This window comes from Lonchura striata, chromosome 1 (assembly GCF_046129695.1).
Source record: "Lonchura striata isolate bLonStr1 chromosome 1, bLonStr1.mat, whole genome shotgun sequence".
Lineage (NCBI taxonomy): Eukaryota > Metazoa > Chordata > Aves > Passeriformes > Estrildidae > Lonchura > Lonchura striata.
Window position 1 is genome coordinate 51,258,979 of NC_134603.1, and position 24,672 is coordinate 51,283,650.

A 24,672-nucleotide genomic window follows, 5' to 3' on the forward strand; every position below is an offset into this window, starting at 1 on the left:
CAGAGATGTAAGTAATGTGTTAGCTTCCCAGCCCACTACTTTGTCCACACAAATGGGAAGGAGGAGAAAATTCTTAAGTCTGTCAGCTATTTACATCATCATATACAATCCTCAAAACACCCACTTTTAAAAAATAGCAGTTTAAGTTGAGCTAAGTGAGATGAATCCTACCCATGATGTTTAGCGTTATCCCATGAATTAGTAGTTAAGCTATGTAGAGTTATAATAGTTAAAGCCTGGGCATAAAACTCAACTCTTGACTTCATGCCCTTAATTTTGCTATTTGACCTCTCATCAGTTCCTTTGGAAAGTTAATCTGAGAAAACAGGTGGTTTTCTAAAAATAGAGAATCATAAAATAAATATCTTAAGTTAGAAGGAATCCCCAAGGATCATCAAAGTCCATCTCCTGGCCCTGCACAGCACCATCCTGAAGAGTCACACCATGTACCTGAAAGCAGTGTCCAAATGCTTTTTGAATTCTGTCAGGCTGGTGCTGTGACCATTTCCCTGGGGGGGAGCCTGTTCCAGTGCCCAGCCACCCTCTGGGGGAAGAACCTTTTCCAGACCAAGCCTCCCCTGACACAGATTCAAGTCATTCCCTCGGTCCCTCACTGGTCAGCACAGAGATCAGTGGCTGTCCCTCCTCTTCCCCTCATCAGAAAGCTGTGAACTACCATGAGGTCTCCTTCCTGTCTGCAAAACACTTGTTTTAGAAGGTAGAAAAGTATTTTTGAGACAAATCAACAAGTGGAGCTTGGGGAAAAATCTTCTGGTGGTATTTGTCCTTCTGGGTACACTATGCTTTGGAAAGCACAGGAAATGAACAGTTACCAGAACAGAACGGTGCAGGGCATAAATACCCTTTGTGCTCCAAACAAATTTGCCTTACTTCACTAAGCACAACAAAAAGCTCGTGTGAAACTCTGAAAGCTGTCTTAGAAAGAGAAGAGGCAATGTCCCTCAAACATTTACAGGTGCAGAAAATGTGACTGTTCTGTGCATGATTGCACTTTAAATCAGAAATCATTGCACAGAATGCAAAATGGATTCTGTATGAACCTTCTAAAATAAATGAACCTTAATTTCTTTTGTATTTTTTAAAGGTCAAATGCTGCAAATACTGGCCAGATGACACAGAGATATATAAAGACATTAAAGTTACCCTAATAGAAACGGAGCTGCTGGCTGAATATGTGATTCGAACATTTGCTGTAGAAAAGGTAAGTTTCCAAATTCAGTTTTTTTAAATACATTGGTATCTGCCAGAGTAACTTACATACAGATTCAGCAAGGGAAAGTTAAATCTTTTGACTGACATCCTGAGTTTGTAGGTATTTTTGGGTAAACAACTACCGCCCTCTTATGGTAATCTGTGTTTTTCTTCTTCAAATGCAGCAACTGTTCTGTGCTTTTCATCACTGTTGGCCCCTGCCTGAGTTAGAAAAAGTGATGTTCCTTGCCTAGGAGAAATCGAAGCCTCCCTCCCAGCAATCAATTGAAAAACACATTTGTGCTGCTTTACCATCTTATGTTCCCCAATATCATTTTCTGTCTGTACCAGAGGCTGCATGCAGCATTATTCAGAAGTCTGTGGTAGAGAATACGATTTTCTGTTGGGCCAGGGTGTGCCTGGTCTGCCGAGACAGAGTCGTAACAAATTGCTGTTCTTAAGGCAATTCCTCTTTTCACCTGGAATCCATCCTCACTTGGAGAGTTCCAATCAGTGTGTTGTATTAGTTTGTTAGAGGAATGCCATGCATTTGTTTGATGCTTTGTAGCCTGTAGATCTTGCAGTTCCCCAGCTGCAATATATGGAAAACATAGAAATAACAAATAAGATACTCACTGAAAGTGAGAACACGCAGGGTCAGTCAACAGTGAAGTGTACCATGCATCTTGTACTACTCAGCAGTTTCATTCAGAATTCATTAAAGAACAGAAATGTTTTACTTGTATGTATCAGAACCTATTTGAGTTGCAGAACACCAAGGAAAGGGCCTCCTTGATAAGACTAGATGTTCCTAATGGCACACCAAAGTAATGCTCCATCACCATGAGTAGATTTTCAACTAATTAGCTTAGAATGCTTCTTTTGATTTAGTTGCAGTACCCATGATTTATTGGTTCTCTCTAATGATGAATTAGTATTCATTTATGGGTTTGAAGAACATAATATTTAGCATCAAAGAATCCTGCACCCAGGCACCTGAAACTGCCAAAAAGACTACCCCACAGGGTCTCTGTACACACGTCCAGAGTAACAAAGGAATTAGGGATTTTTTCCTGTTTTATTCTTCAATCTAATACTTAAATATGCATCAATACAGCAACCTAAGGATAATGATAATAGAATTACGTGGCTTGAATGAATTGAAATATTGTATCATGTTTACCACTATACATATTGTAGACTGAATTCACTCAAGCCTGTTGTTTCCTTGCATTTAGGTATTTTTAATAAATAGATGAGAAATGTTGGCTGCACTTTGAAGTAGTTGAAGCACTGGTTGATTTCTATTCTGCAAATTTTAAGCTCATGCTTTGATGTTAGCTTTTTGCTTCTTAACTGGGTCTGAAGAAAAGACCTAGAGGATTTTACAGTTGAACATAACCAAACTGTCTTGAATAAGTGCATTAGAACAGATAGAGATAAAAGGCACTAAACATTTTATTTCTTTTTAAAAATCTCCATCTGAAAAGATTTCATTTAGACACTGCTTTTTAATAGTTGGTAGTTTTTCAGTAAGCCCCTAAAAGCAGTGTCACTGTAGTTTGAGTAAAGTACATTTGTTTTTACTCTATTTTCCATGTTTTTGGTACTGGAACATCAAGTCTGTACATCTTTTTTCACCATAATTCTCACAGATTTATATTTTTGATGTACTGAGATTGGTACTTTTCACTGTCCCTAAGTCAAGGTGCATGATGAGACAGAGAGCACCCTAAGCAAACATGCAGATAATACTAATTGAAAGGTGGTATTGTAACAACACTGCAGCCTCCATTCCAAAGGATTTGCAGATTTCAGTAACAGGAACTACAGTAATTCAACAGGAAAAAATTGCAGAGGTCTAACCCCCTGTGTCAGTACAGTGCAACTTCTGGGGACAGCATCTGAAATCCAGAATCATTAAAGATTTAGTACATATGAACTGCAAGGGTGGAGTTAAGAGAAGTGGTCTTGTCCATTGTGGTAGAGGTGAGAAGGATGGGTAAGGAGGATCTAATTGCAGCCTGCAGGTACCTCATAGAAGTTCAAAAAATCAGAGGAATCAAATTCTCCAAGGCCTCTAGTCCCTTTTGACCGTCTTTTCTGTTTGTTGATGAACATCTCATACCTGCCCATAAAGTACAATTTAGAAGTTGATTTGCTTGAAGACAAGTTGATCACTTACTTGAGTCTTGGTTTGTTTTTTCGGGGTTTTTTTAATGGATGTTGAGTAATAGGGGGATAATGTTGAGAAAATTGAAGCCAAAAGTGCAGTCTGATTTTGAAGACTGTTTCCTAGATATGCTTTGCATTGTGTGAATAAGCAGTTCCTTTGGAGCCATTTCTGTACAGCACAACAGTTAACTCAGAGGAATAAGTCATGCATGAATAGTAACATACAGAAGCAGCATAAGTTTTTGTAGAATTCTTTAACATCCTAGGGTTTAGCACTGTACACCATTTTCTGTTTGTTTCAGCTGTATAGTCTTTCCCAGATGAGCACATGCTTTTATGATTCATGCAGTTGTGTGCTATTTTGGGTTTAGAAACCAACAGGAAAGCTAGAGATAAAAATCACTCCTACGTAGATATATTAAGAAAACTCATTATAAAAGTATCCTATATGCAAAACCTTTCCTAAGGAGCTGTTAACAATGACAGACAAAAATGCAGTCAGCCTGACAGACAGCCTTTTCACAACTAAGGCAGAGGATGTGCAGAACACAACCTGATCTGTGTAGCAGCCAGTCCTCAACCTGTATAGTCATGGCACTGTTTTTTTTTCTATGGCATCTTTGTTTCTTTGGGGATCATGGGCAGTTGCTACAAGTAATATAAAAGTGTTTGAGGCACTACCTTCACATAAGCAGGGCTATTTACAGAGTTGAAGGCCTTGCTTACAGTAGCAGAGATGTGTTAACTAACACGCTCTAAAATCCCTGGAGAGCAGGGACCAAATGGTATTCGAATGTGATTGCTCGACTGTCTTAAAATGTAGATTGTTTTGTCTATTCCTGGATTTCATTATGTTTTAAAATTGGTTTTTAGGATATTAGGTAGTTTCTGTTTCAAGGGTGTGATCTCCTCAGTCCACACCATTGTCTCATATGCTCTTAATCCTCTCCCTTGCCTGTCTTTTTGTGTCAATTTCCAGGGGATATGAGCTGTTCCTGTGAGCAGATACCCTGTCTCCAACAGGGTCAGAGCATCAAAGACTCCAGCATACACTAAGTCCTCTCTAGTCCTGTAGCACTGGCATGTCCAAAATTTTTCACCACTGAAAATACCAGACTAATGCATAATAGCAGTAAATTAGGAAGCTTATATTACTTATTATTCAAAGAGAATAAAATCTTTTATATGAAAACCATCTCAAGACAGGAAATATATCTTTAAGAAAAAAAACTGTAAACTAGCAGTTACTAATATTGTTGACATTTAGTCCAGCATAGACATGATGTGCCATAATTTTGCTGTTTGCTTATGAACTGTTTATGATGGCCTCCAGTCTGTGGATTTCTAATAAGAATAAAATACTGGCAAGATACATTTTTAGAGGGGGAAGGAAACATACAAGCTGTAAGAAAATAAAACTTAGCATACACACTTCTAATATCTAGACTGCTCCCAAAAGTCACATGGGAAATTACTTACACAATCAGCTTCTCATTCATACCTGTCTCACCATATCCATGTCCTTGTAGACTGTGGTAAATCACCTGAAGGGTGAGCATGTGGAGGGCTACAAACACTACCCCTATGATTGAAGGTGCAGAAAGATTTCCTATTATTCAGCTTTTTCTTTCAGACCAGTGAAGGAGACAAATGATAAGGAAAATTATGCTGAAGCTGTAGTGCCCTGAAGTCAGCAGCAAAACCCCTGTGGAGGGCAGTGGGAATAAAAAAGTCATCTGTGCTCGTATTCAGCCTTGCTGCTGACCTGTTCTGTGATCATGGCATGCATCTTAAGGCCACAGTAATGTAGAGATGAGCATTTCTCTCGTTGCTTAAAGTTTCTGACCAGCCTAGTGCTTGCTTACTTAATTTTGTTGGAAGGCTTTGAATACCTGACCTGTGAGCTCTCCTTCTATGAGGAAGCTCTACAGCAATCTGTACAGATTGTGTTGGTAGGAGATGCTTTTCAGCAAGGCTCAGGCTTTTGAGGATTTCAACCCTTGTCTTTCCAACAGAGAGGTGCTCATGAGATTCGGGAAATACGCCAGTTCCACTTCACGGGCTGGCCGGACCATGGTGTCCCATACCATGCCACGGGCCTGCTGGGCTTTGTACGGCAGGTCAAATCCAAGAGTCCACCAAATGCTGGGCCTCTGGTTGTTCACTGCAGGTAGGTAAAACAGAAATATCTCAGTTGTGGTTTGCATTAAACTCAAGACCTATTTTTGGTTCTCCTTTACTGTGTATTCCCTACACGGGCTGCTGAAGCCACTGGAGGTGTACTCAAAAATTAACTGTAAACAAGAATATATATATTGTATATATAACAAACACATATACAATATGTAAATGAGAGTAAAAATGTTGAGTCTGAAGTCCTGCAAATGCCCAGCTCGATTTCAGTAATTATCCAATTGATCAAGCACCTCTAAGATGAACCCTTAGACCTTTTACATTTCTAATAAACTGCTGCACATTAACTGTGCTCTTCTTCTACTTCAGTGCTGGTGCTGGAAGAACTGGATGCTTCATTGTCATTGACATCATGCTAGATATGGCAGAACGAGAAGGCGTTGTAGACATCTATAATTGCGTGAGAGAGCTTCGATCCCGGAGGGTTAACATGGTGCAGACTGAGGTATTGCTTCTCTACTGGAATACAGCTTTGCAAGAAAAAAGACTCTTCTGGCCCATAAAGCTAGAGCTTTGTAGTTGACACCCTCCAGAAAGTTGTTTACTCAGTCAAATGAAGAAAATAATCTCAGCACAAACCTGAAGAGCCCCTGCCCAAACAAGCACACAGTTATGCTTCAATGAAGGGTCACTGCAAGTTTCCTTAGTTCTTAAAATATAAGGAAAAAATAAGGAAAATCGGGAATGTTTCCTCTCTGGGAAGGATTCATTCTAGAGTACATCTTGTTGAGGCTTAGTTTCATGTTAGCACCTACAAAACCACCCAGAGGAATGAGGAAACCAGAAACATTCTGAGTTTTGTTACAGAGTGTTACTGCACTTCTCTAACTACTTGTAGTTAGTTTAAGCCAAACTTTATATATTCATTTCTGAATGAGTGGGATAAGGTTTTATAAACTGTGCTTGTTGCTTCTGGTCTTGCTTCAGTGCTGGTAAACTGAATAGTGAAGTAGCAACCATATTACTTGTTACATTTTATTTACCAAAATACTAATGGCCTATGCAGTTCATGTCAGTAACTATCTATTTTAATTGCTTAACCAGGAGCAATATGTATTCATCCATGATGCTATCCTGGAAGCCTGTCTTTGTGGGGACACATCTATTCCAGCTTCTCAAGTTAGGTCTGCTTACTATGAAATGAATAAACTAGATCCTCAAACAAACTCCAGCCAGATCAAAGAGGAATTTAGGGTAAGTAGTGGCTTACATTGCTTAGAAACTGTAGAGTTCAACTATAGTAAAGACTTCTGTTTAAGTTTTTATAGCCATATGAATTTTGTAACAGGTCTAGGAGGGAAAGACGGCAGAAAAGGGAAAATAACCTGTCACACATCTCTACTGAGTTATGCTGAATCATAAAATAATGCAGTGGGATAGTAGTAAAATATTCTTCTTATTCAAGGGAAGTATGTCAGTGCTTCCACTGTCCTTTCTCCAGAAGGCAGGCTACTCTACAGCTGTCTTTGAGGTTATTTTTCATAATAGTATGCTTCCAGGATTTCTGTGCTTCCAAACCCTGCTGACTGTGATGTGTTTTCATTTCTCTGCATATTGATTCCCACTGAAGCTGAATGCTGAGCTGATCTATTCTTAAATATTTTGGGTTGCTTTCACTGCTGTGTTAATTTTTCCGTTGCATTGTTTACTCTCTCTGAAAGACTTTAAATATGGTGACTCCAACACTGCGTGTTGAAGATTGCAGCATCGCTCTTTTGCCACGAAACCACGAAAAGAATCGCTGTATGGATGTGCTGCCTCCAGACAGATGCCTGCCTTTCCTCATCACGATAGATGGGGAAAGCAGTAACTACATCAATGCTGCACTGATGGATGTAAGTCTCCACCACATCATTAATAATAAAAAGGCAATAAGCAGCCCTCCAAACTGAGCCGTGCTAGAAAATGGAGTCAACATAAGAAGGAAAACCTTCTAGCTTGTTTTGTTTCCCAGAAGCATGGCACAAAATCTTTAAACTTCCAAGTACATTTAGGATCACACATATGTTATGTCACAGCCAAAGTTCCAAAGCCATGCTCAGAGAGCAATTCAGGGAGTTTTGATAAATTAAATGTGTCTGGATTTCTCCCTAGTGCTTGAATTTTTAACCATCTGGCCTAGGAAAACAAGAGTTACCTATTAAGAGATACAGGCAGTTAAATAGAATAATAAGGTTTGCAGCAATATTTCAGTTCCCTCTGTTTATAATTTAAATGGTAATTAACAAAAAAAATAATTGTCTGTCAACACAAGATAGTACACAAGCCATTACTTCAGCCTTCCTGTTTATTTCTGTTTGAATGAATGGTTCCTCTTCATGTGTGTGTGGAGTTTTTTCCCAAATGCATCTATGGCAATTGTAATCCTTGTAATGGAGTAACAGTAAAAAGTCACTTAAACTGCATTTACAGTCTGTAGATATTTATAGCCTATTTTTGACAATTTACAGCCATAGTCATTATGGTTGTCAAACACATAAACAACAGGAAAACAGAGGTTAGTAAGGAAGGAACACATTGTAAATGGCCTTTTTAAAAAGTGAAGCTAGAGTAATAACAGTTTATTGCAGTTTTTTCATTTCTTTCCTTCCAAGTTCTCAAAGCTTTTTCCTAAAATAAGCCAAAGTTCAAAACACTCCTGTGAAAATGGAGGAAAATTTGTCTTTGTGTTTATCTATGTAGAAAAACTGAGAACAGAAGTAATTGACTCGTCTAGATTCTCACGGTAGGTCAATGACATTTCATATTAGAACAGAACTGCCTTAATCTGTGGTCTGTGACTGTGCCATTACCTTGTCTTCTTTCCTGGAGACTTCAGTACTGTTTTGTTCTGTGAATTAACTAATGCTCAGAAAGAGCAGGGCCTTAATAAGATGCTTGCCTTCTTCACTATTGAAATGATGGGCTACATACAGACCTGTGTCTGGGCAAAAGGCTACAAGGGAGGACATGATTTGGGTTGCTTTCCATCTGAAGTATGCTTCTGCAGCATCCCTGCACTGATGGACAAGAGCAGACATTTGTCCATGTCTCTAAACACTCAATCTCCAGCAAGCAAGATTAAGTGTTTCCCCCTCTCCTCTTGAATCCATTGAAGTGTTGTTGAATCACCTCATGTAAGCCTTTTAGAGCTCACTTCAAGAAAAAGGGGTAGCCAGCGTAGTTTTTATTATTCAGTATCAGAATGAGTTTGAGAATAGTTTTCCCATAAGAACTGCTGAGGCTTCTAATTGAGTGATTAATGGAGACCCCTTTGGACGTCTCTCATCTGCATGAAACTTCCAGCAAGGCAGGACCTGTAGGATAGAAAGCAGCTGCCTAATGTAGGAGCAGCATCATTACCTGCTGGTTGCCATGTGCTGAAACAAAGAACCAAAATTTTGCATGTCTGCATCTGTACCCAAAAGACAGTGGAATCATTTTCTGTGGTCTCCTCAGTGTCTGTCTGTTAAAAGAATGATCATAGAATCATAGAATATCCTGAGTTGGAAGGGACTACAAGGATCACCAAATCCCATAATTGCTAGGGTTGGAAGAGATCTCTGGAGATCATGTGGACTGACCCCCAAGCAGTGTCACCCCTAAGCAGGTGACACGGGAACGTGTCTAGGTGGATGTTGAATGTCTCCAGAGAGGGAGACTCCATGGCCTCCCTCGGCAGCCTGTTACAGTGCTCTGCCACCCTCAGTATAGAGAAATTCCTCCTCACCTTGAGGTTGGAACTTCTTGTGGTTTAGCTTATGGCCATTGCTCCTTGTCCTTTCACTGGGCACCACCAAAAAGAGTCTGGCACCATCCTCTTGGCACCTGCCTAGTCAAAGTCCAACTCCTGTCCCTGCACAGGACAGCCCCAGGAATCCAACCATCTGCCTGCAGTAGCTGATCTGATTGGATTTCTGTTGTGGTGCCAATGCTTCAGTTTGAGGCCTGCAGAGACTTCCACCTCCTTAATGAAGGCAGTGGCACCCCCTCCCAACAACTGCCCCAGTATGGCCACGATAGCTTTCAGCACTCTAAGGATGTAAGTGAAAATGCTGTTTTGAGATCCACAGTGGAAAAGTTCCAGCAAACAGCTCAGTCAATGACATACTCTGGTACTAAAAGAAACAAAGAGCACTGAAATTTATCCCCTGGGTATCTTCGCTGCTGTCAGATAGACCAGAATTTCAACAATATTTCTGAAGAATAACTAGATATTTCCTTTCACAGGCGTCATTCAAATTTAGAGCTAAATGCAAACAGCCGAGATTAATCTGTCCATTAACAGCTCAAAACAATCCGTTGCTCAGAATCTTGTAGGAGTTACATTGGAAGCAAAAGCCTCTGATGATTTTACTCTATGCCTGTGGCATGAAATACATTTTAGAAATATAACATTTGCAGAAGTTATATCCTGCCCAAATACAGTTTATTAACTTTGAAGCATATAAGATCTCAGGAAAGAGCTGAAAACAATATATTAATTATACAGAAAATAGAAATAATGCTTTCAGTCCTGAAGTTTTGGGGCTATGACTGACATTCTGCTAAATGGATTTTTCTCTCTTGCCATTCTTCTCATCATCTTGTTACTTCTTTGCAGAGCTACAAGCAACCATCAGCTTTTATAGTTACACAGCATCCTTTACCAAATACTGTCAAAGATTTCTGGAGGCTGGTCCTAGATTATCACTGCACTTCAGTAGTTATGTTGAATGATGTGGATCCTGCACAAGTAAGTCCAGAAAAATTCGTAATTTAAAAGAGGAATACTGGTGCCTCAGCATTTCAGAACAGCTTTAGGATGTAATTAGTTTTGGAAAAACAACACTAAATACTTACACACTAAAATATTGATTTGTAGCTTGCAGATACTCATAGGGGAAGAGGAATAAATCAGACAGGCAGCTTCTCCTCCAAAATGTTAGTGTGCACACACCTAAGTACATGCACCTGTAATTTATTCTAAGAGAACATGTTTTGGAAAGGGCTGCTAAAATCCAAAAATTATGGTTGTAGAATTCTGACTCAAGTCTGAAACATGCTCTAGTGGCCAAAATCATAAACAGAAGCCAACAGCTATTCCTAAGCCTGCCTGAAACAGGTCAATCACCTTAGTCTCCTTATCAGGGAATAGGTGCTCCCAGTGTGAAAATCTGTGTTGTGTGTTGCACAAAAATGATGTCATTAGCAAGGAGATAGGAAGTAAACTAAGAGAGAGGAGCTAAAGATTAGAGACTAAGCATCCTTTGAAAGAGAAAAGAGGGCAATGAAACGTGTAGGAGAATGTAATTACCTAACAAAAGAGTTGCACATGCTGTACATGTTGTTCAGAAAATTGGAAAACCGAACCTTCTGGTTGGCAATTTAATCACTAGGATTAATCACTAAGTGTCCCAGAGCCTGGTTCACAACTGCACAATTCTAAGTTCTTACAAAGATACAATTTCCTTAGTTCCAACAAACTGCACCAGCCCTCTGCTGGAATAATGTGGTGGTAATCTGGGTTCTTAATATGTACATATTTGTTAATTATTGGTTAAGAGCAATTCTAATTTTTTAGAGCAGACTGTAGGTCATTTAATGATCAAGAATCTTTTTAGCTTTGTTTGGTATTGCACATACATAAAAAAAAATGTTTCCTCTTCTTTTTAACATGTAGAATTTGTTTTTAAGAGACACTGATTTTCCTTCTGGTCTTTCAAAGAAACACACTGTTTTAAAGACTGAAATTCTGATTCTAAGCCCTGCACCATCTACCAGGAGGAAAAATAGAAATGAAAGACAGAACTTTTATTCATGAATCTAAGATTATTTTCTGAGTGAATAAGGAAAGACTCAAGGGAGACAGACTGTTAGGGACTGCTGAACAGAGTGTTTTTTAATTTGTTGGCTGTGTTTTGAATTTACAATAGGGCATGGCTATTCCAAGCATGTATTAGCCTCACAGGATTTAAAAGCTATTGGGATATGCAGTTAATGCACCTGCCTCTGCAGTATGTTAAACCTTTTACCTCTTAATGCAAGTAACAATATTTTCATTAGGAATAAATCTCAAAACCCTAAGAGCAAACAGAAGTGGAGAGAGGGCAAAGCTTATTAAAAACACACATTACATTCAGATTTATTAATAATTACTGTTATGATTATTATTTATGTGTATATGAAGTGTTTACAGTTCTGTTTAGATATTACCATTTATGTGGATTGTTGTGCTCTATTGGGAAATGAAATTCAACCCTTCACAGTGGCTCTGACTTGGAGAGAGTTGCTAGCATCGCTTGCATGCAAAATGCACAGACTTAAATGCTTTCGGTTTCTTTAGAACTTGAAAATCATAGCTTCCTAAAACCCCAGCAAACAGCTCTGCTTATTATCATTTAAGCATTTTTTAGGGATCTGTTAGAACTGTATTCCTGTGCATATGAAAGATGTGTACTAATCTGTGCATATGTTAAATGTTCTGAGCACTGGCATTTGCAACAGTTTTATGCATTGCATTTTGCTGTCCTGTACACCAGCATATTTCATAATAAAAAATTATGTAAGATTTAGACAATATTTGGAAAGCAGTTGTCTCAGGAGACCACATCATAGGGAGGGTTTAAAAAAAATGAAAATATATTTTCCTGCTAAAAATTTCTGGGTTTAACTTGTTAAAGTGATCTCATGCAAATCAGACCCGATTTTCTTTTTTAATTGGTGTAGTAAATGATTATGTTTTCCTAAAATGTAGTCATCTCTAAACAGCTTTGTTGAGGACTAAGTATTGTAAGAAATGCAAAACAACATCTGGAGTAAATGTGATTTGTCAGCTCAGCTCTGGATCACCAACAGCAATGCAGCAGAATGAAGACCACAGCTGTTTTACTGATTGAAATAAAAAGTTCCAAATATGACATCAATACTTCTGCAAGCAAACAAATTTTCATGAGTTCATATTTAATTTTGGTGAATGCTTACAAAAGCTACATGCTCAAACTGCTCTAAATATCCCTGGCAAAAAAAAAAAAAAATCATTAGGATTTTCATGAAAAAAAAAATGGACAGGCAGATTCTAGCTTCAAAAACCTTCTTGCAAAGTGTTGATTCAATGTTTAAAGTATTAACACAGATGGTAATTGCTCCCTGGATTAAGCCATTGTCATATTATTAGACACTAAAACCATGCAAGATAATAGTAATTTTACTTTGTGATCTTTAGATACCTAGAAGTAATTTTTTCTGAGAACTGAAGAAAGCATAATTAATATTTTTAGGTGTTGCTAATAAGATGAAATTAAGCAATTATTGGAAGTTTAAAGCAATGCTAATATTAGCCAATATCATCGGTCACGGGTGAAACATGTGAAAGTTAAATCCTGAGGTTTGAGAATTTATGTGCCTTTCCTAGTATAAATTACATGCAGTTTGAATTATTAGCAACTATTCAGGGCAGTTGGAGGTCCCAGGCCTTTGGTCTTCAGCCTCCACTGCCTCCAAGAATTCAGCAATATTTGTCAGCCTCTCCCTGTCTCATCATAATGTATTGTCGAACTAACATTGAGTGTCAGAAGTGTTTTACTCCAAACACTAGACACTGAAAGTACAGCAGCAAGGAACAGCATGTTAGGTACGTGAAAAGGCATTATGAAAGCAGAGTGCACAAAACCAAATTTGGTGCATCATGTATTTTATAAAGATCCTGTGCAAGAATTCCACTAGTACACGTATGACAAATTAAAATACAGAAAAGTATGTTGAGGCAGCATGAAATCCAAGGTGATTAACTGTGTTCTTTTTTGTCCATGGTCTGCTATAGCTCTGTCCTCAGTACTGGCCAGAAAATGGAGTCCACCGGCACGGTCCTATTCAGGTGGAGTTTGTATCGGCTGACTTAGAAGAAGACATAATCAGCCGGATATTCCGAATTTATAATGCAGCCAGAGTAAGGCTCTTATTTTCAAAACAATTTTGTCTCTGTAGATGAGTTGAGTCTACTCAAATCGTAGAAATGAAAGCTAACCTCACATAGAACCATTTTCATTTTTCAGCGTATTTATTTGAAAGCAATGGTGCAATACTGAGTCACAGCACAATCACAGAGGAAAAAAAAGCCTTCTATGTATAATATAAGTTAAAAAAATTTAATACATATCTCAAGTCTGTTAAATGCAAATGAAATAAATGCAGTATTCAGATTGTATGATAGCCAAAAAAAAGCTGAAATCAGTGCTGTTTTCAATAGTCTGAAATTAGCCATCTTGTGTATTTGTATCCTGTGTTATGTGAAGAAAGCTGTGCACCAATACTAGTTAATGTTTTTCAATAGCAATCTCAGCCTCTTAGTGAAGATCCTCTCTCACTAACCACACTTTATAACATATGTAACTACTTCAGAAGGGCAAGCAGATTGTTCTTGTATCCAGCTTTTATGCTCCCATAAAGTTGTCAGAAGACTAAACAAGGCATGTCTTTCAAGCTGAGTGGAAAACAGATTCCACCACAGACCGGGTATCTCTTCCCATTCAGGAAGACTTTGCAATGGACTTGTATCAACCACCAAAAACTGAACTTCCCTGAGACCTGTTAGCTCACTGGACAGGGAGAGACACCAAAAACATGTTAATATCCAAACAGGGAAGCAGATTTTAAAACTTCAAATACTTCTTTAATACTATGAAGGCCTGGCATTTGCAGTAATTGTGGCAATATAAAAAACACAGCCTCCAGCAGGCTGTGACCTTCAGCAAGCACTGGGTCTGGCTGATCTGCTTTGGGAAGAGGGTCCATCAGCTGAAAGAAACTGGACAGGAAATCAGTAGATTCCGGACTGTGACATAAAGCACACAAAACCAATTGGAGAGCACATCCTAATGCTGCATCCAGTTTTGTTTATTCCTATATTGTGTTAATCTTACATCCTCTCTGTTAACTCTTACTCTACAGAATAAAATATAATGTCGGTATTTCTCTGTGTTGTTCATTTTAGGAGTGGCACTAAAATGCCCTCACTTTGCACAAAAGTGGCAAACTCTAGACTACAAAACCAGTTTTCATGTGCATGTTTATTTTACCCTTTTCAAAGGACTGTAGTTTTCTGCCACTATCACTTGTTCTGTGCTCCTTTTTTTATTTTAAATACCATAAAGCAACTGTTCAGTAGTGTTTCACCAAAGGGGTTCTGACTGCTGCAGTAGAACACAATAAAATAAAATGTAGTTAGATATTTTTTATAAGCCACAAACATCTGAGGATTCTGTTTGGTTTTTTTAAGGTTTTCTGCTTCAAAATATCTTGAGAGGGTTTGACCTTTCTTGTAAAAAAAGGACAGAAGCACTTAAATGTTCTTAAAAACACTGAAGCTTATATATGAAAACAGTATATAATTGAAGTTATGTTACACCTCTGTCTTTCCTACCAAGTTCCTCCTGTCTTAGTAATTAATTATTTGCTTGATTTTGCAGATGTACTGTTGCTGTATTTTAGCCTATTGTATAGCAGTCTGTTTTAAAACTCATTTTAATAACTCCATTGGAAATTAAAAGTCATAAATCCTCAAGGGCAGTTGAAATTACATTAGCAGTTTGTCAGCAATCATCTGCTTGAACAACTTTCCTTACTGATGCAAATACCTCAATTACATGCCAATAAAATACTGTTACTTTTCCTGCTTTTGCCCGGATCTCTGCAGCCCCAGGATGGCTATCGGATGGTGCAGCAGTTCCAGTTCCTGGGATGGCCCATGTACAGGGACACTCCAGTTTCTAAACGCTCCTTCTTGAAGCTCATCCGTCAGGTGGACAAGTGGCAGGAGGAATACAACGGGGGAGAGGGACGCACAGTCGTACATTGCTTGTAAGTACTGAAAACGGAAGAGAGGAATAAGGGAATACTGTCACCAAATTTGTGCCAGGCTTTTAAAGATTTGTAATGAGGTGAAGAGGCATCTATCTAATCTGGAACTGAATAAATAATACAACTGCTCATTTAAAAGCTTCAAATGCAAGAGGAATTGTGTAATTTTAATGTAGATTCATGAGTTTCCCCATCTGTCCTTTGTTAGAGCCCTATGAAAAGATGATGGGTTTGAGTTACCTCAATTTTATATAAAAATGTCCAGTGAGTCTTGCAAATGGGAATGTTGCATACTTATTCACAGTAAATCAAAAATGTGCCTTTAGAACAATGTACCTTTTATTTCTGCAGATAAGGACCATAGAAATAAGTCGTTTTGGAGGGGTGATTCATTTTCCAGGCATAAAGCACAGGAGTAAAAGTGGTGTGGTAGACCAGTTACAATGATCCCATAATTGCCTTACTTTTCTGTAATAATGTTATATATTTTTGTCCTCCTGTGACTTTGTGCTCCACTGATGCAGACTCTCATCCACTGCCACCATCCTTCTTTTGATACAAGTTTAATACTTGTACCTGCTTTTGCCCTCAGAAGTAGCTGATCTTTTGAGGGTGAGTCTTCAGCAGATAAAGTTGTATTTGTCTTCCTCTAAACATCTGTTTAAAGATGTTGCCATGATAGAGAAGGGACCTGCTAACACGAAAACCATGTTCAGAAGTTGGCATCCTGTGTCAGAATGATGGAGGAAAATCTAAGAGTATATTAGTAATTCCTACTATCACTGACCTTGAACAAGTCATTGCTCTTCAGTTTTCCCATCTGTAGTATGGGGATAATAATACTTTCATCAAAGGAGTATTGTGCAGTGTGATTAATTAATGTTTTGAGATCTTTAGCTGAAAAGACCCTTTTGAAGTGCAAATTACGGTTATCTCTGAGGTGGCTGATGATATTAAATAGTTGTACAACATCACACATGCGTCACTTCCAGGCAGTAAAGAAAGAAAAAGCTCTAATATAATCCTTTTAAATGACTTTATTTTAATTAAAATTCTCAAACAGTCCCACAATATCAGGCGCTGTTTTGGCAGCAGAGAGCATTCTTTTCATAGTGCCTGGATGTGACAGATGTGCGACATTGTATCTTCCTTTGAAAATCAACCATTTGCAAAGCTTGTTTGAAAGACCTGCTACCTAACTAGTCTGCACTCTGCTAATTATTAAGGTTTATTATTTTCAGTGAAGCACAGCCTAAAGATTCTGATTAGAATAAATGTAGAAATAATGGGGTTTCCAGAAAGAAAGAGATTCTCTTGAAGATTAAAATAACCAGGGATAAAGTATTATTAAATGCTGTATTTGATCACATATATGAACATTTGTGCCTGGCTAATTTGTTAGCAATTCGCTTCAGGTTCTCAACCTCTGATAGCTGTGGGTGGAGGGGGAATACATCTGCCTTTAGAAACAGTCCTTGCCAGGCAGCCAGCCCCTCTTCCTGCTGCCAGGAGCTGAGATAATCAGCCAGAGGGACATGGCAGCACCACCCAGTGCCATACCAATTGCAGCCACCAGGACTCCCCCAAATGAGTCTTCTGGTGCTTCTGCAGTTCCTCCGAAATGCCTCTGTGTCCAGGAGGAAAGCACCAGAATCTGGAATAAAAGAACTGAAAGATTTGCTTTCTCGGCGGCATTTCCAGCCCTGATATTCATTGCAGCCATGTGTGTTTACAATGCAAAGCAGTGTTAAACTGAAACTAAAAGTACTTTATCCTTATTTTAGCATCCTCTTTGTTCTGTCTCCAGTGTTCACTGAAGGGTGGTGCAAAAAATTCAATTCCCTCCAGGCTTTCAGCCTGCTGACTTCTGAATCATAGCTTTGAGATCTTTCAGCATGCCAATTCCAATTAAAAATCATGTTTTGCCTAGAATTCAGCAGCCTTTGGGGCAGGAATGTTCTGTGGTTTCTGCCTGCTGAAACTCATGCCTTCTGGAGCCATTCCTGTTGCTGTACAAACTTGTGACACAGAGTCCATTGTAACTGAGCCATTTTATCACTTTCACTGCAGGAATGGAGGTGGCCGCAGTGGGACATTTTGTGCAATCAGTATTGTTTGTGAAATGCTTCGACATCAGAAGGCTGTTGACGTATTCCATGCTGTGAAGACACTGAGGAATAATAAGCCTAACATGGTGGACCTTCTGGTATGAGCTTTTTAACTGCACCATTAAATAGAAAATGTTCTTTTTCTCAGAAGAGTCAGTAAGATTTCCAGGATTTGCAGTGGGAGTTGTTCACAAAGCAAGCAAATCATTTTCAAAGGGGATAATGAAGTCACTTCACTTGTAAGAGTATTTTTACATTGCTTTCTTCCCAAGGAGACTTTGTCTCTGTTCGTTTGAATTTTTTAAGAGTTTTAAACTTTCAGATGAACATCCTTATTAATTTTCTTTTCTAGCATGCTGAACCAAGTGGAGAGCAGCCCTTGCATGGTAGAAATAATAGTTATGTAAAATTAAATGCCAGATTTTCAAATTATATATTTTATAAATAGCTTAATCGCCTAATATTTATCAAAGCCATGAATTTCAGTTTGACATCCAGAATATTGCATTTAATTATGGTTGCTGTATCTCATAGAAAGATTAAAGAAGTTCAGAAACAAGGGGACATGTGCAATTATTTTCCTAGAGAGTGTTTTATGAGCTTTTTTCCTAAATGGAGAACTGCTGAAGTGCCAGCTGCTATGCCAGAAGAGCTGCAGAACAGCTTAAACCAGCAGGTTCTTACACTCTAGTGTGTAGTTTTGTACTTGGAGATGGGTGTAGCTTGATGCCCTGTTCTGAAGCCTGGGCTATAAAAGACACTTTCACAACATCCTGCTGCAGAGGTGGCTGCTTAAGAGGCAGCTGCATTTGATTTAGTATCACACGCAGGAAGAAGCAGCATCTGGGCACTTTCAGGGATGTTAACCCAATCCGAGCCAATTTTGCAAGCTCTGGTTAAACAAATTGGAGTAATTTAGCAACTTTTCTATAGCATGCCCAGGGTGAGGCAGAAGATATCTCACTGAGTTGGTCCAACCAGCTGTAATTTTAGGAGAGGACCCCCTCAGATGAGCTGAGTGTGGCACACACTGGAGAATAGGCAGAAAGAGCGAGGCTTTGACACACCGGTAGGGAGGGATATCTGCCTCTCCACCACATGGATGGCTGTGGCTCCTGTCTCCTGGGGGAGAGTGGCTTCCACTACATTCCCCATAACAGTGCTCTCTCTTAGCCTGCCTCTGAAGTCCCAAACCCTCCCCTAGGCCCAGCTCTGGCCAGGAACATGGAGAAAGGCTGGATGTTGTCAGCTGTGCAAAACAAGGAGGGAGTTCACAAGCAGCACCACAGGGCCATGAGCCAGCAGTGTGGAACTGTGAGTCTTGTGTCAGTGAGAAACTATCAAACTCCCACAGTAATGGGAGGGAGAAGCTTCATTGCCTTCTTTTCCTCTAGTTTATATTCTCAGGAGGAGAATCATTGTGCTGAGAACCATACATTTTTATTTCCTAGATATTAAGAAAAATGTCCTTCTACTTCATTCATGCAGTATAGTTTATACAGGGATTTGGCAGGACTGCTGTTCTCCATCCTCCTAGAGCTTAAGCCCACAGAACTCTCTGATCTCCTATTCATTTATTTTATAGAAATAAAAAGAAAATTACGAGTGTAAAAGTACAGTTAAAGAAAATGCTCTCTATAAATTCCCATATGTGACAGTTCTCCAGTTACAGATTTGTCAGGCAGTTGTCTCCATTTCTCAGCAGAGAATTTTTTAAATCAAAAATCTAAATGTGTTATTTTAGATAAAAATGTACCTTTTAGTAAATTGAGAGTGGTATTGAGAATGTCTGGAAGGCATAGAAAGGCTTTGTAGGGCCTTTTTTTATTAGGAAATTTCAAAGCACTTGTGAAGGATATCGGTATTGTTTTCCTCATTTTAAGAGACAGAGGAATAAAGGCAAAGGACAATGAGGATTTTTCCCATTATCACATAATGTACTGACTGAGCAGTTAGAATGACATCTCTTCAGTTGTGGTCTGCCACCTCGTAGGAACAAATATTGGAATTAGCCAGGTTTCAATTTCCATGTAGATTGCTTCTTGGTAAAAGGAATTGGGACACTTTAGTTCTTTTCCTGATCTTGTTACTGACTTTATCTTTTATGACCCTTCTTATATTAATGTGTCTGCCTCAGTTTCTCTACTGGAAAAAGAAGAACAGTAATATTCATCTAACTTGTAAAATTTTATGGTAAAAGATTAAATTATCAAAATCATGACATTGTTTCACAAAAAACAGGTTTAACACTGCTTTATCAATACATGTCATGCACTTTCTGAGTAGATAAAGGCAGTCTTTGCCATCCATACTTAAAGATTCATCTCTTAATTTCACTGAAACCTTTGGTTTTCCTCCAAGTGTAAAAATCTGAATGCCACATCTCTACAGTATGGAAATCTAATAAATTTTTTTCAGCTATCATACAAACATAACACATGATGTTGCAAAATATCTATTATGGAATGCCTGAAGCATTTGGTGAGAAATGTTATTGGGCCTACCCACAGGTGTCCTAGAAAATAAATTTAAATATACCTCTCTGAAGCTAGCTAGCCTAAAGAGACTGCTAATATCCACCATCAAATGAATAATAAAAAAGTACAAAGGACACTAGTGAGTGAACACAGTGGGAAATAAGGTATGTCTGCTCCTTAAGACAGGTATTCAGCTTACTGAAAATGACAGTTATTCTGCTGGATCAGTAAATCGGCATAAAATGAGCATGAAAGAGTGGAAATGGATGAGTGGCTGATCTCTTGTTTTGATCTGTTACGTAGTTACAGAACAATTTCCATTTATTTAGAAATATATATGCAGTAAAAGCAGAAAAGGAATTTACATAATACTCTGTTCTTTCCTTCTTTTTTTTTAATTCCTTTCTCATTCTGAAGAAGACACAAGCAGTTTATGGAACCTTGCAGGAGGGTTTAAAGTCCCGCATACAGCACAGTCATCACTTTGGTTATATGTGCACCTAAGACTTGTTTTCTTATGATGTGACATTTCTCAACAAAAGAACTTCTAAATGATCCACGTTTGTTAATAGCTTTTTGATTTTATTAATAGTATATGGTCTTTTGCATGTTAAGTGTACTCTCAGCTAAAATGTGACCCAAAATCACAAATACAAGCCAAAAGATTTAATCCTTGAAATTTTTTGAAAAGAGAATATATCTGAATGTCTTACTACTCATGATGGTGGGCAAGGCTGAGTGCTGTCAGCTCATTAAATCTGTTGTTGTTCCTAAATGGCTATATGTGCTTAGTTATTCTTTATTAATCAAATCAAGTGCATAAGCAAAAGAAGCATTTCAGTAACAGAAATAGTCATAAAACTGGCAACTGTTTCCAAATTGAACTTTCAGAAGCAAGAGCCCTTAGATTCAGGGAACCTGCACTTAGTATTTCTTTCAGTTTTTTTTTCATTTCAATATTTGTAGTATTTTTGAGTATTGCGAGTAGCAAGAATGGAAACAGGAGAGGGGTATGTATGCACATAAAACTGGGAATTCAGCAGTGACTGCACCATTTAAATGATACAGCATGGACAAAGGTTAGTCAAACCTGTCCTCTCCATTCCACTGAAGACCTGAAAGGGGTCAATGACCTTTTGTCCCCAGAGATGCAGAGTGGGTTTGCATCCTCTCAGGAAGGGGATTTATTTCCTTGGGACTTGCTCTGTTTCCAAGCAGTTACAAATAAAACTAGAAGGTCTGTGTTTGAAGCACAGGGCTGGCACCTGAAAGCTTAGCTTTTTATAGTTCTCCTGTTACCCAGGCTAACTTGAGGATCACTGGCAGTTGCTAAAAATTAACTGGAATTAATCAAATTAATTTAGCTCAGGCCCCATCTCACAAGGCTATTGCACAGTCTTGTGGGTTGGGTCTGGGCTGCAGAGAGAGGACCAACAGCAAGTACTCTTGCCCTGAAATGCAGCAAGTGTCTGAATGACATTAAAATAAAAGTTGCATTCTGGGAAGTACTAAACACTGGGTCATTTTATCCAGGGAGGAATTTCAATAACTCCAATTCTCATTGAGTGCTGCATGAGCATTTTCACAAATGACAGAAGGGTTGCAAGTCAATTTGCTTATGTGCAGTCAGTTTTTCTCATAGTAGTGTATTACAGCAGCTAAATACTTATCTAATGTGAGCAGTACCATAAGTTACTATGTATAGTGTCTATTGTCTGGTTAATATAAAGATTTTCTTATCTTAACATAAATTGGATTTTCAAACTGCTTCCCACTGACAACAGCTGATAGTAAATAATTTTAGCAGGAGAGAAATATTGACCCCTTTAATTAAGTTTCTTCAATAACTGACTTTGTGGTTTTCTTTTGATTTTTCAGGATCAATACAAATTCTGCTACGAAGTGGCTTTAGAATACTTGAATTCTGGCTGATTGTCTAGACAGCACAGACAAAGCTTCTCCTTTCACTACCACAAACAAAGCAAGTCACTTCATGATGTCTGTGTAAATGAGATGAAGACTTCTCAGTGTTATGCTTCTACTGCTTTGTATAATTGGCTCTTTTTAAGAGCCCCAAAAGATGTTTATAAAACCGCTTGCACTGCCCGATTCCCACTCAGAAGCTGCTGCTTGGCACCCCTGTGAGCCTACACCAAACCACGTGGCAGTCCTTGAACACCGTATTCATGCTCAGCTGTGGGAGACACCCTGGGGAAAATAGCTCAGGAATGCCCTGGGAGAGCACAGTTGTTTAAGTGGGCAAAGCATTTTCCCAGAGATCCCTGCGCTCCCATGCAAATGAGTTCATGCCAGTCATCTGTTGTACTCTCCCCCGTTCCAGAAAGCTCTTTGTTCTCAGTTTCCCCATTGGTTCCCTCAGAAAACCGCTCCTTCTCTTCTCCCTCACTGGTCCAGTTCACATCACCCCATTCCAGCTCCTCCTCCAAACCCTTCCCCCGCTGGACTGTTTGTACCCTGGTCCCTCCTATCCTTCCCCAGGTATATTCCCTGGTCCCTCTTCCAACAGCCGCTGTCAGTGCTCTCACACTTCACGTGTGGTTGTCCTCCTGCTCCCTTCCTGCTTCCTTCAACCCTCAGACTTCCCTCCAACAAACCCTCGTGGATTCTACAGCCTGAGCATCCTCTCATCCTTGGTGGAGTTTACATTACATGGTCTGGGCGACCATCGACTGGCCAGCAGTGGGTCACCCTGCGGGACTCAGTCCGGGGCAGCCCACACTCAGCCATAGATGTGGTGAAGCAGCATAGTTCTTTGGTAAATAAGAGAGCACAATTATATTCTTATGAAGGAATTTGTACTTTTTCTGTTACATTTTGTTGCCTGTGATTCTCAGTTCTTGTCACAGCCTAGTGTACATTTCTGTTCTGTGGAGAATGCTGTCTGACATTTTGATAATATATGATTTTAGTTATATTTGTATTCTAACACGTGCATAATAAACAAATCATATGTAGCTTATCTGAACTAACAGAAAGACATGTACCAAATCATGATAACTTTGTTGAGTTGTAATTTCTATCCACTTTGTACCATTTCATAGAGAGGATTTTGATAGGAATGCATTAAAAAATACAAAAGACAGGATGCTCAGATTAATATATCCAAAGCTTTTTCATTGTTGATATTGTAAATATTTTTTGATTTCATCAAATTATTTATTCATTAAAATGATTTTTTTTGGTGAAGCACAGTGAGTGACAATCATTTTTATTAAGCCCTGGAAATGCTTACTGTATGATAGTGTAAACATTTGTTTATCTTGTATGGATTCTCAGCTCAATAAATAATTACATACGTGATAAAATTTTGTTTAATTTAATATCTCTTGGCACCTGAGTGCCTCCAACTAAGCCTCTTTTCTAGATTAAATCTAGAAAATACTGAGCTACCTCCAGTGAGTGTTTATTGTGTGATCCAGTGTTGATCCAGCCAATAGCGAGGTCACAGAATCATGGAATCATAGAATGGTTTGGGTTGGAAGGGACCTTAAAGATCATCTAGTTCCAGCCCCCTGCCATGGGCTGGGACACCTTTCACTAGACCAGGTTGTTCAAAGCCCCATCCAGCCTGGCCTTGAACACTTTTGGGGATGGGGCATCCACAGCTTCTCTGGCAACCTGTTCCACTGCCTCACCACTCTCAAAGTGAAAAACTCTTCCTAATATCTAATCTAAATCAGCTCTTTCTCAGTTTTAATCCATTCCTTCTTGTCCTGTTACTACAACCCCTTGTAAAAGGTCCATCTCCATCCTTCTTGTAGGCTCCTTTCAGGTACTGAAGGGCTGCAATTGGGTCATCTTGAAGCCTTCTCTTCTCCAGGCTGAACAAAGCAAATTCTCGTAGCATTTGCTGGGAGAGTATCCCTGGAGCTGGATACAACTCAGAGTGGAGTAAGATATGCTGTGCCAGTATATGAAAGAGGTGAATTGTATGCTTAAAAATGCACAAATGCAGAACCTGAAAGATGCCCTGCTCTGAAGAAGAGATGGTGTTGTGCTGGTAGTACTTGGTCTTGTCCCAGCAGCCCTCTGCAGCCCTGGGAATTCCCTGCCATTCCCTCTGTGCCTGCTGCTCCTGTGGGAGGGTTGCTCTTGTTCTTGAGATATGTGACTGCTATGAGGGGGATGTAGTTCCTTCTGTTAAAGATGTTAAAAGACACCAACACTAGAGTGGCTGGTGGGGAAGTTACTCAAAAAATCATGAACTGCTCCATTACTAGAGTTGTTGTCAGTGGACAGGTTTACATCATTAAAGCTCCTGAGAATAGCTGTACTGATCTTACATGCTGTTTGTATGGGTCCCCTTTCTACAGAGCACTGACTAGTGTCTGAATATGTTGGGAATTACCTTTGTTGCAGCAACAAAGCAGCAAAAAGGGGGAATGAATCAGCAATGCCTTGCTGAGCCATCTGCTGGAGCTACAGAACATTTTCTCACCCAGAAGTTTCAAGGAGACATTGTGGGCAGAGCAACTGCTCAATGCTTCCAAAATTTTATGGGAAACCCATTCCAGGATGTGGCCAACTGCACAGTATTTCAGCTCTTAAATGATCCTGCTAAGCTGTCTGGAATGGGGGCAGTATCTATATAAATGTCTCAGTCAACCTGATAAGTTTTGAGAAGCTCTAAATCTAACAGATCCAGCTTGGACAGAATGACTTGCAGTTTG

The 24,672-nt window shown here is 39.1% G+C and overlaps 1 protein-coding gene across 7 annotated transcripts in view; it reads left to right on the forward strand.

The window, feature by feature from the left end:
• The window catches only part of PTPRM (protein tyrosine phosphatase receptor type M), a 442,831-nt gene extending 419,524 nt beyond the window's left edge, over window positions 1–23,307 (forward strand). For all 7 annotated transcript variants that reach the window (XM_021525180.3, XM_021525188.3, XM_021525183.3 and 4 more), the window contains 10 exons: window positions 1,106–1,222; window positions 5,403–5,557; window positions 5,890–6,025; window positions 6,625–6,774; window positions 7,242–7,415; window positions 10,163–10,294; window positions 13,361–13,486; window positions 15,233–15,396; window positions 17,467–17,602; window positions 21,860–23,307. In XM_021525180.3, coding sequence (XP_021380855.1) covers window positions 1,106–1,222; window positions 5,403–5,557; window positions 5,890–6,025; window positions 6,625–6,774; window positions 7,242–7,415; window positions 10,163–10,294; window positions 13,361–13,486; window positions 15,233–15,396; window positions 17,467–17,602; window positions 21,860–21,913 — 1,344 coding nt within the window. In that variant the 3' untranslated portion in view covers window positions 21,914–23,307. The remainder of the gene's footprint in view (window positions 1–1,105; window positions 1,223–5,402; window positions 5,558–5,889; window positions 6,026–6,624; window positions 6,775–7,241; window positions 7,416–10,162; window positions 10,295–13,360; window positions 13,487–15,232; window positions 15,397–17,466; window positions 17,603–21,859) is intronic.
• Window positions 23,308–24,672: the final 1,365 nt, after the last annotated feature.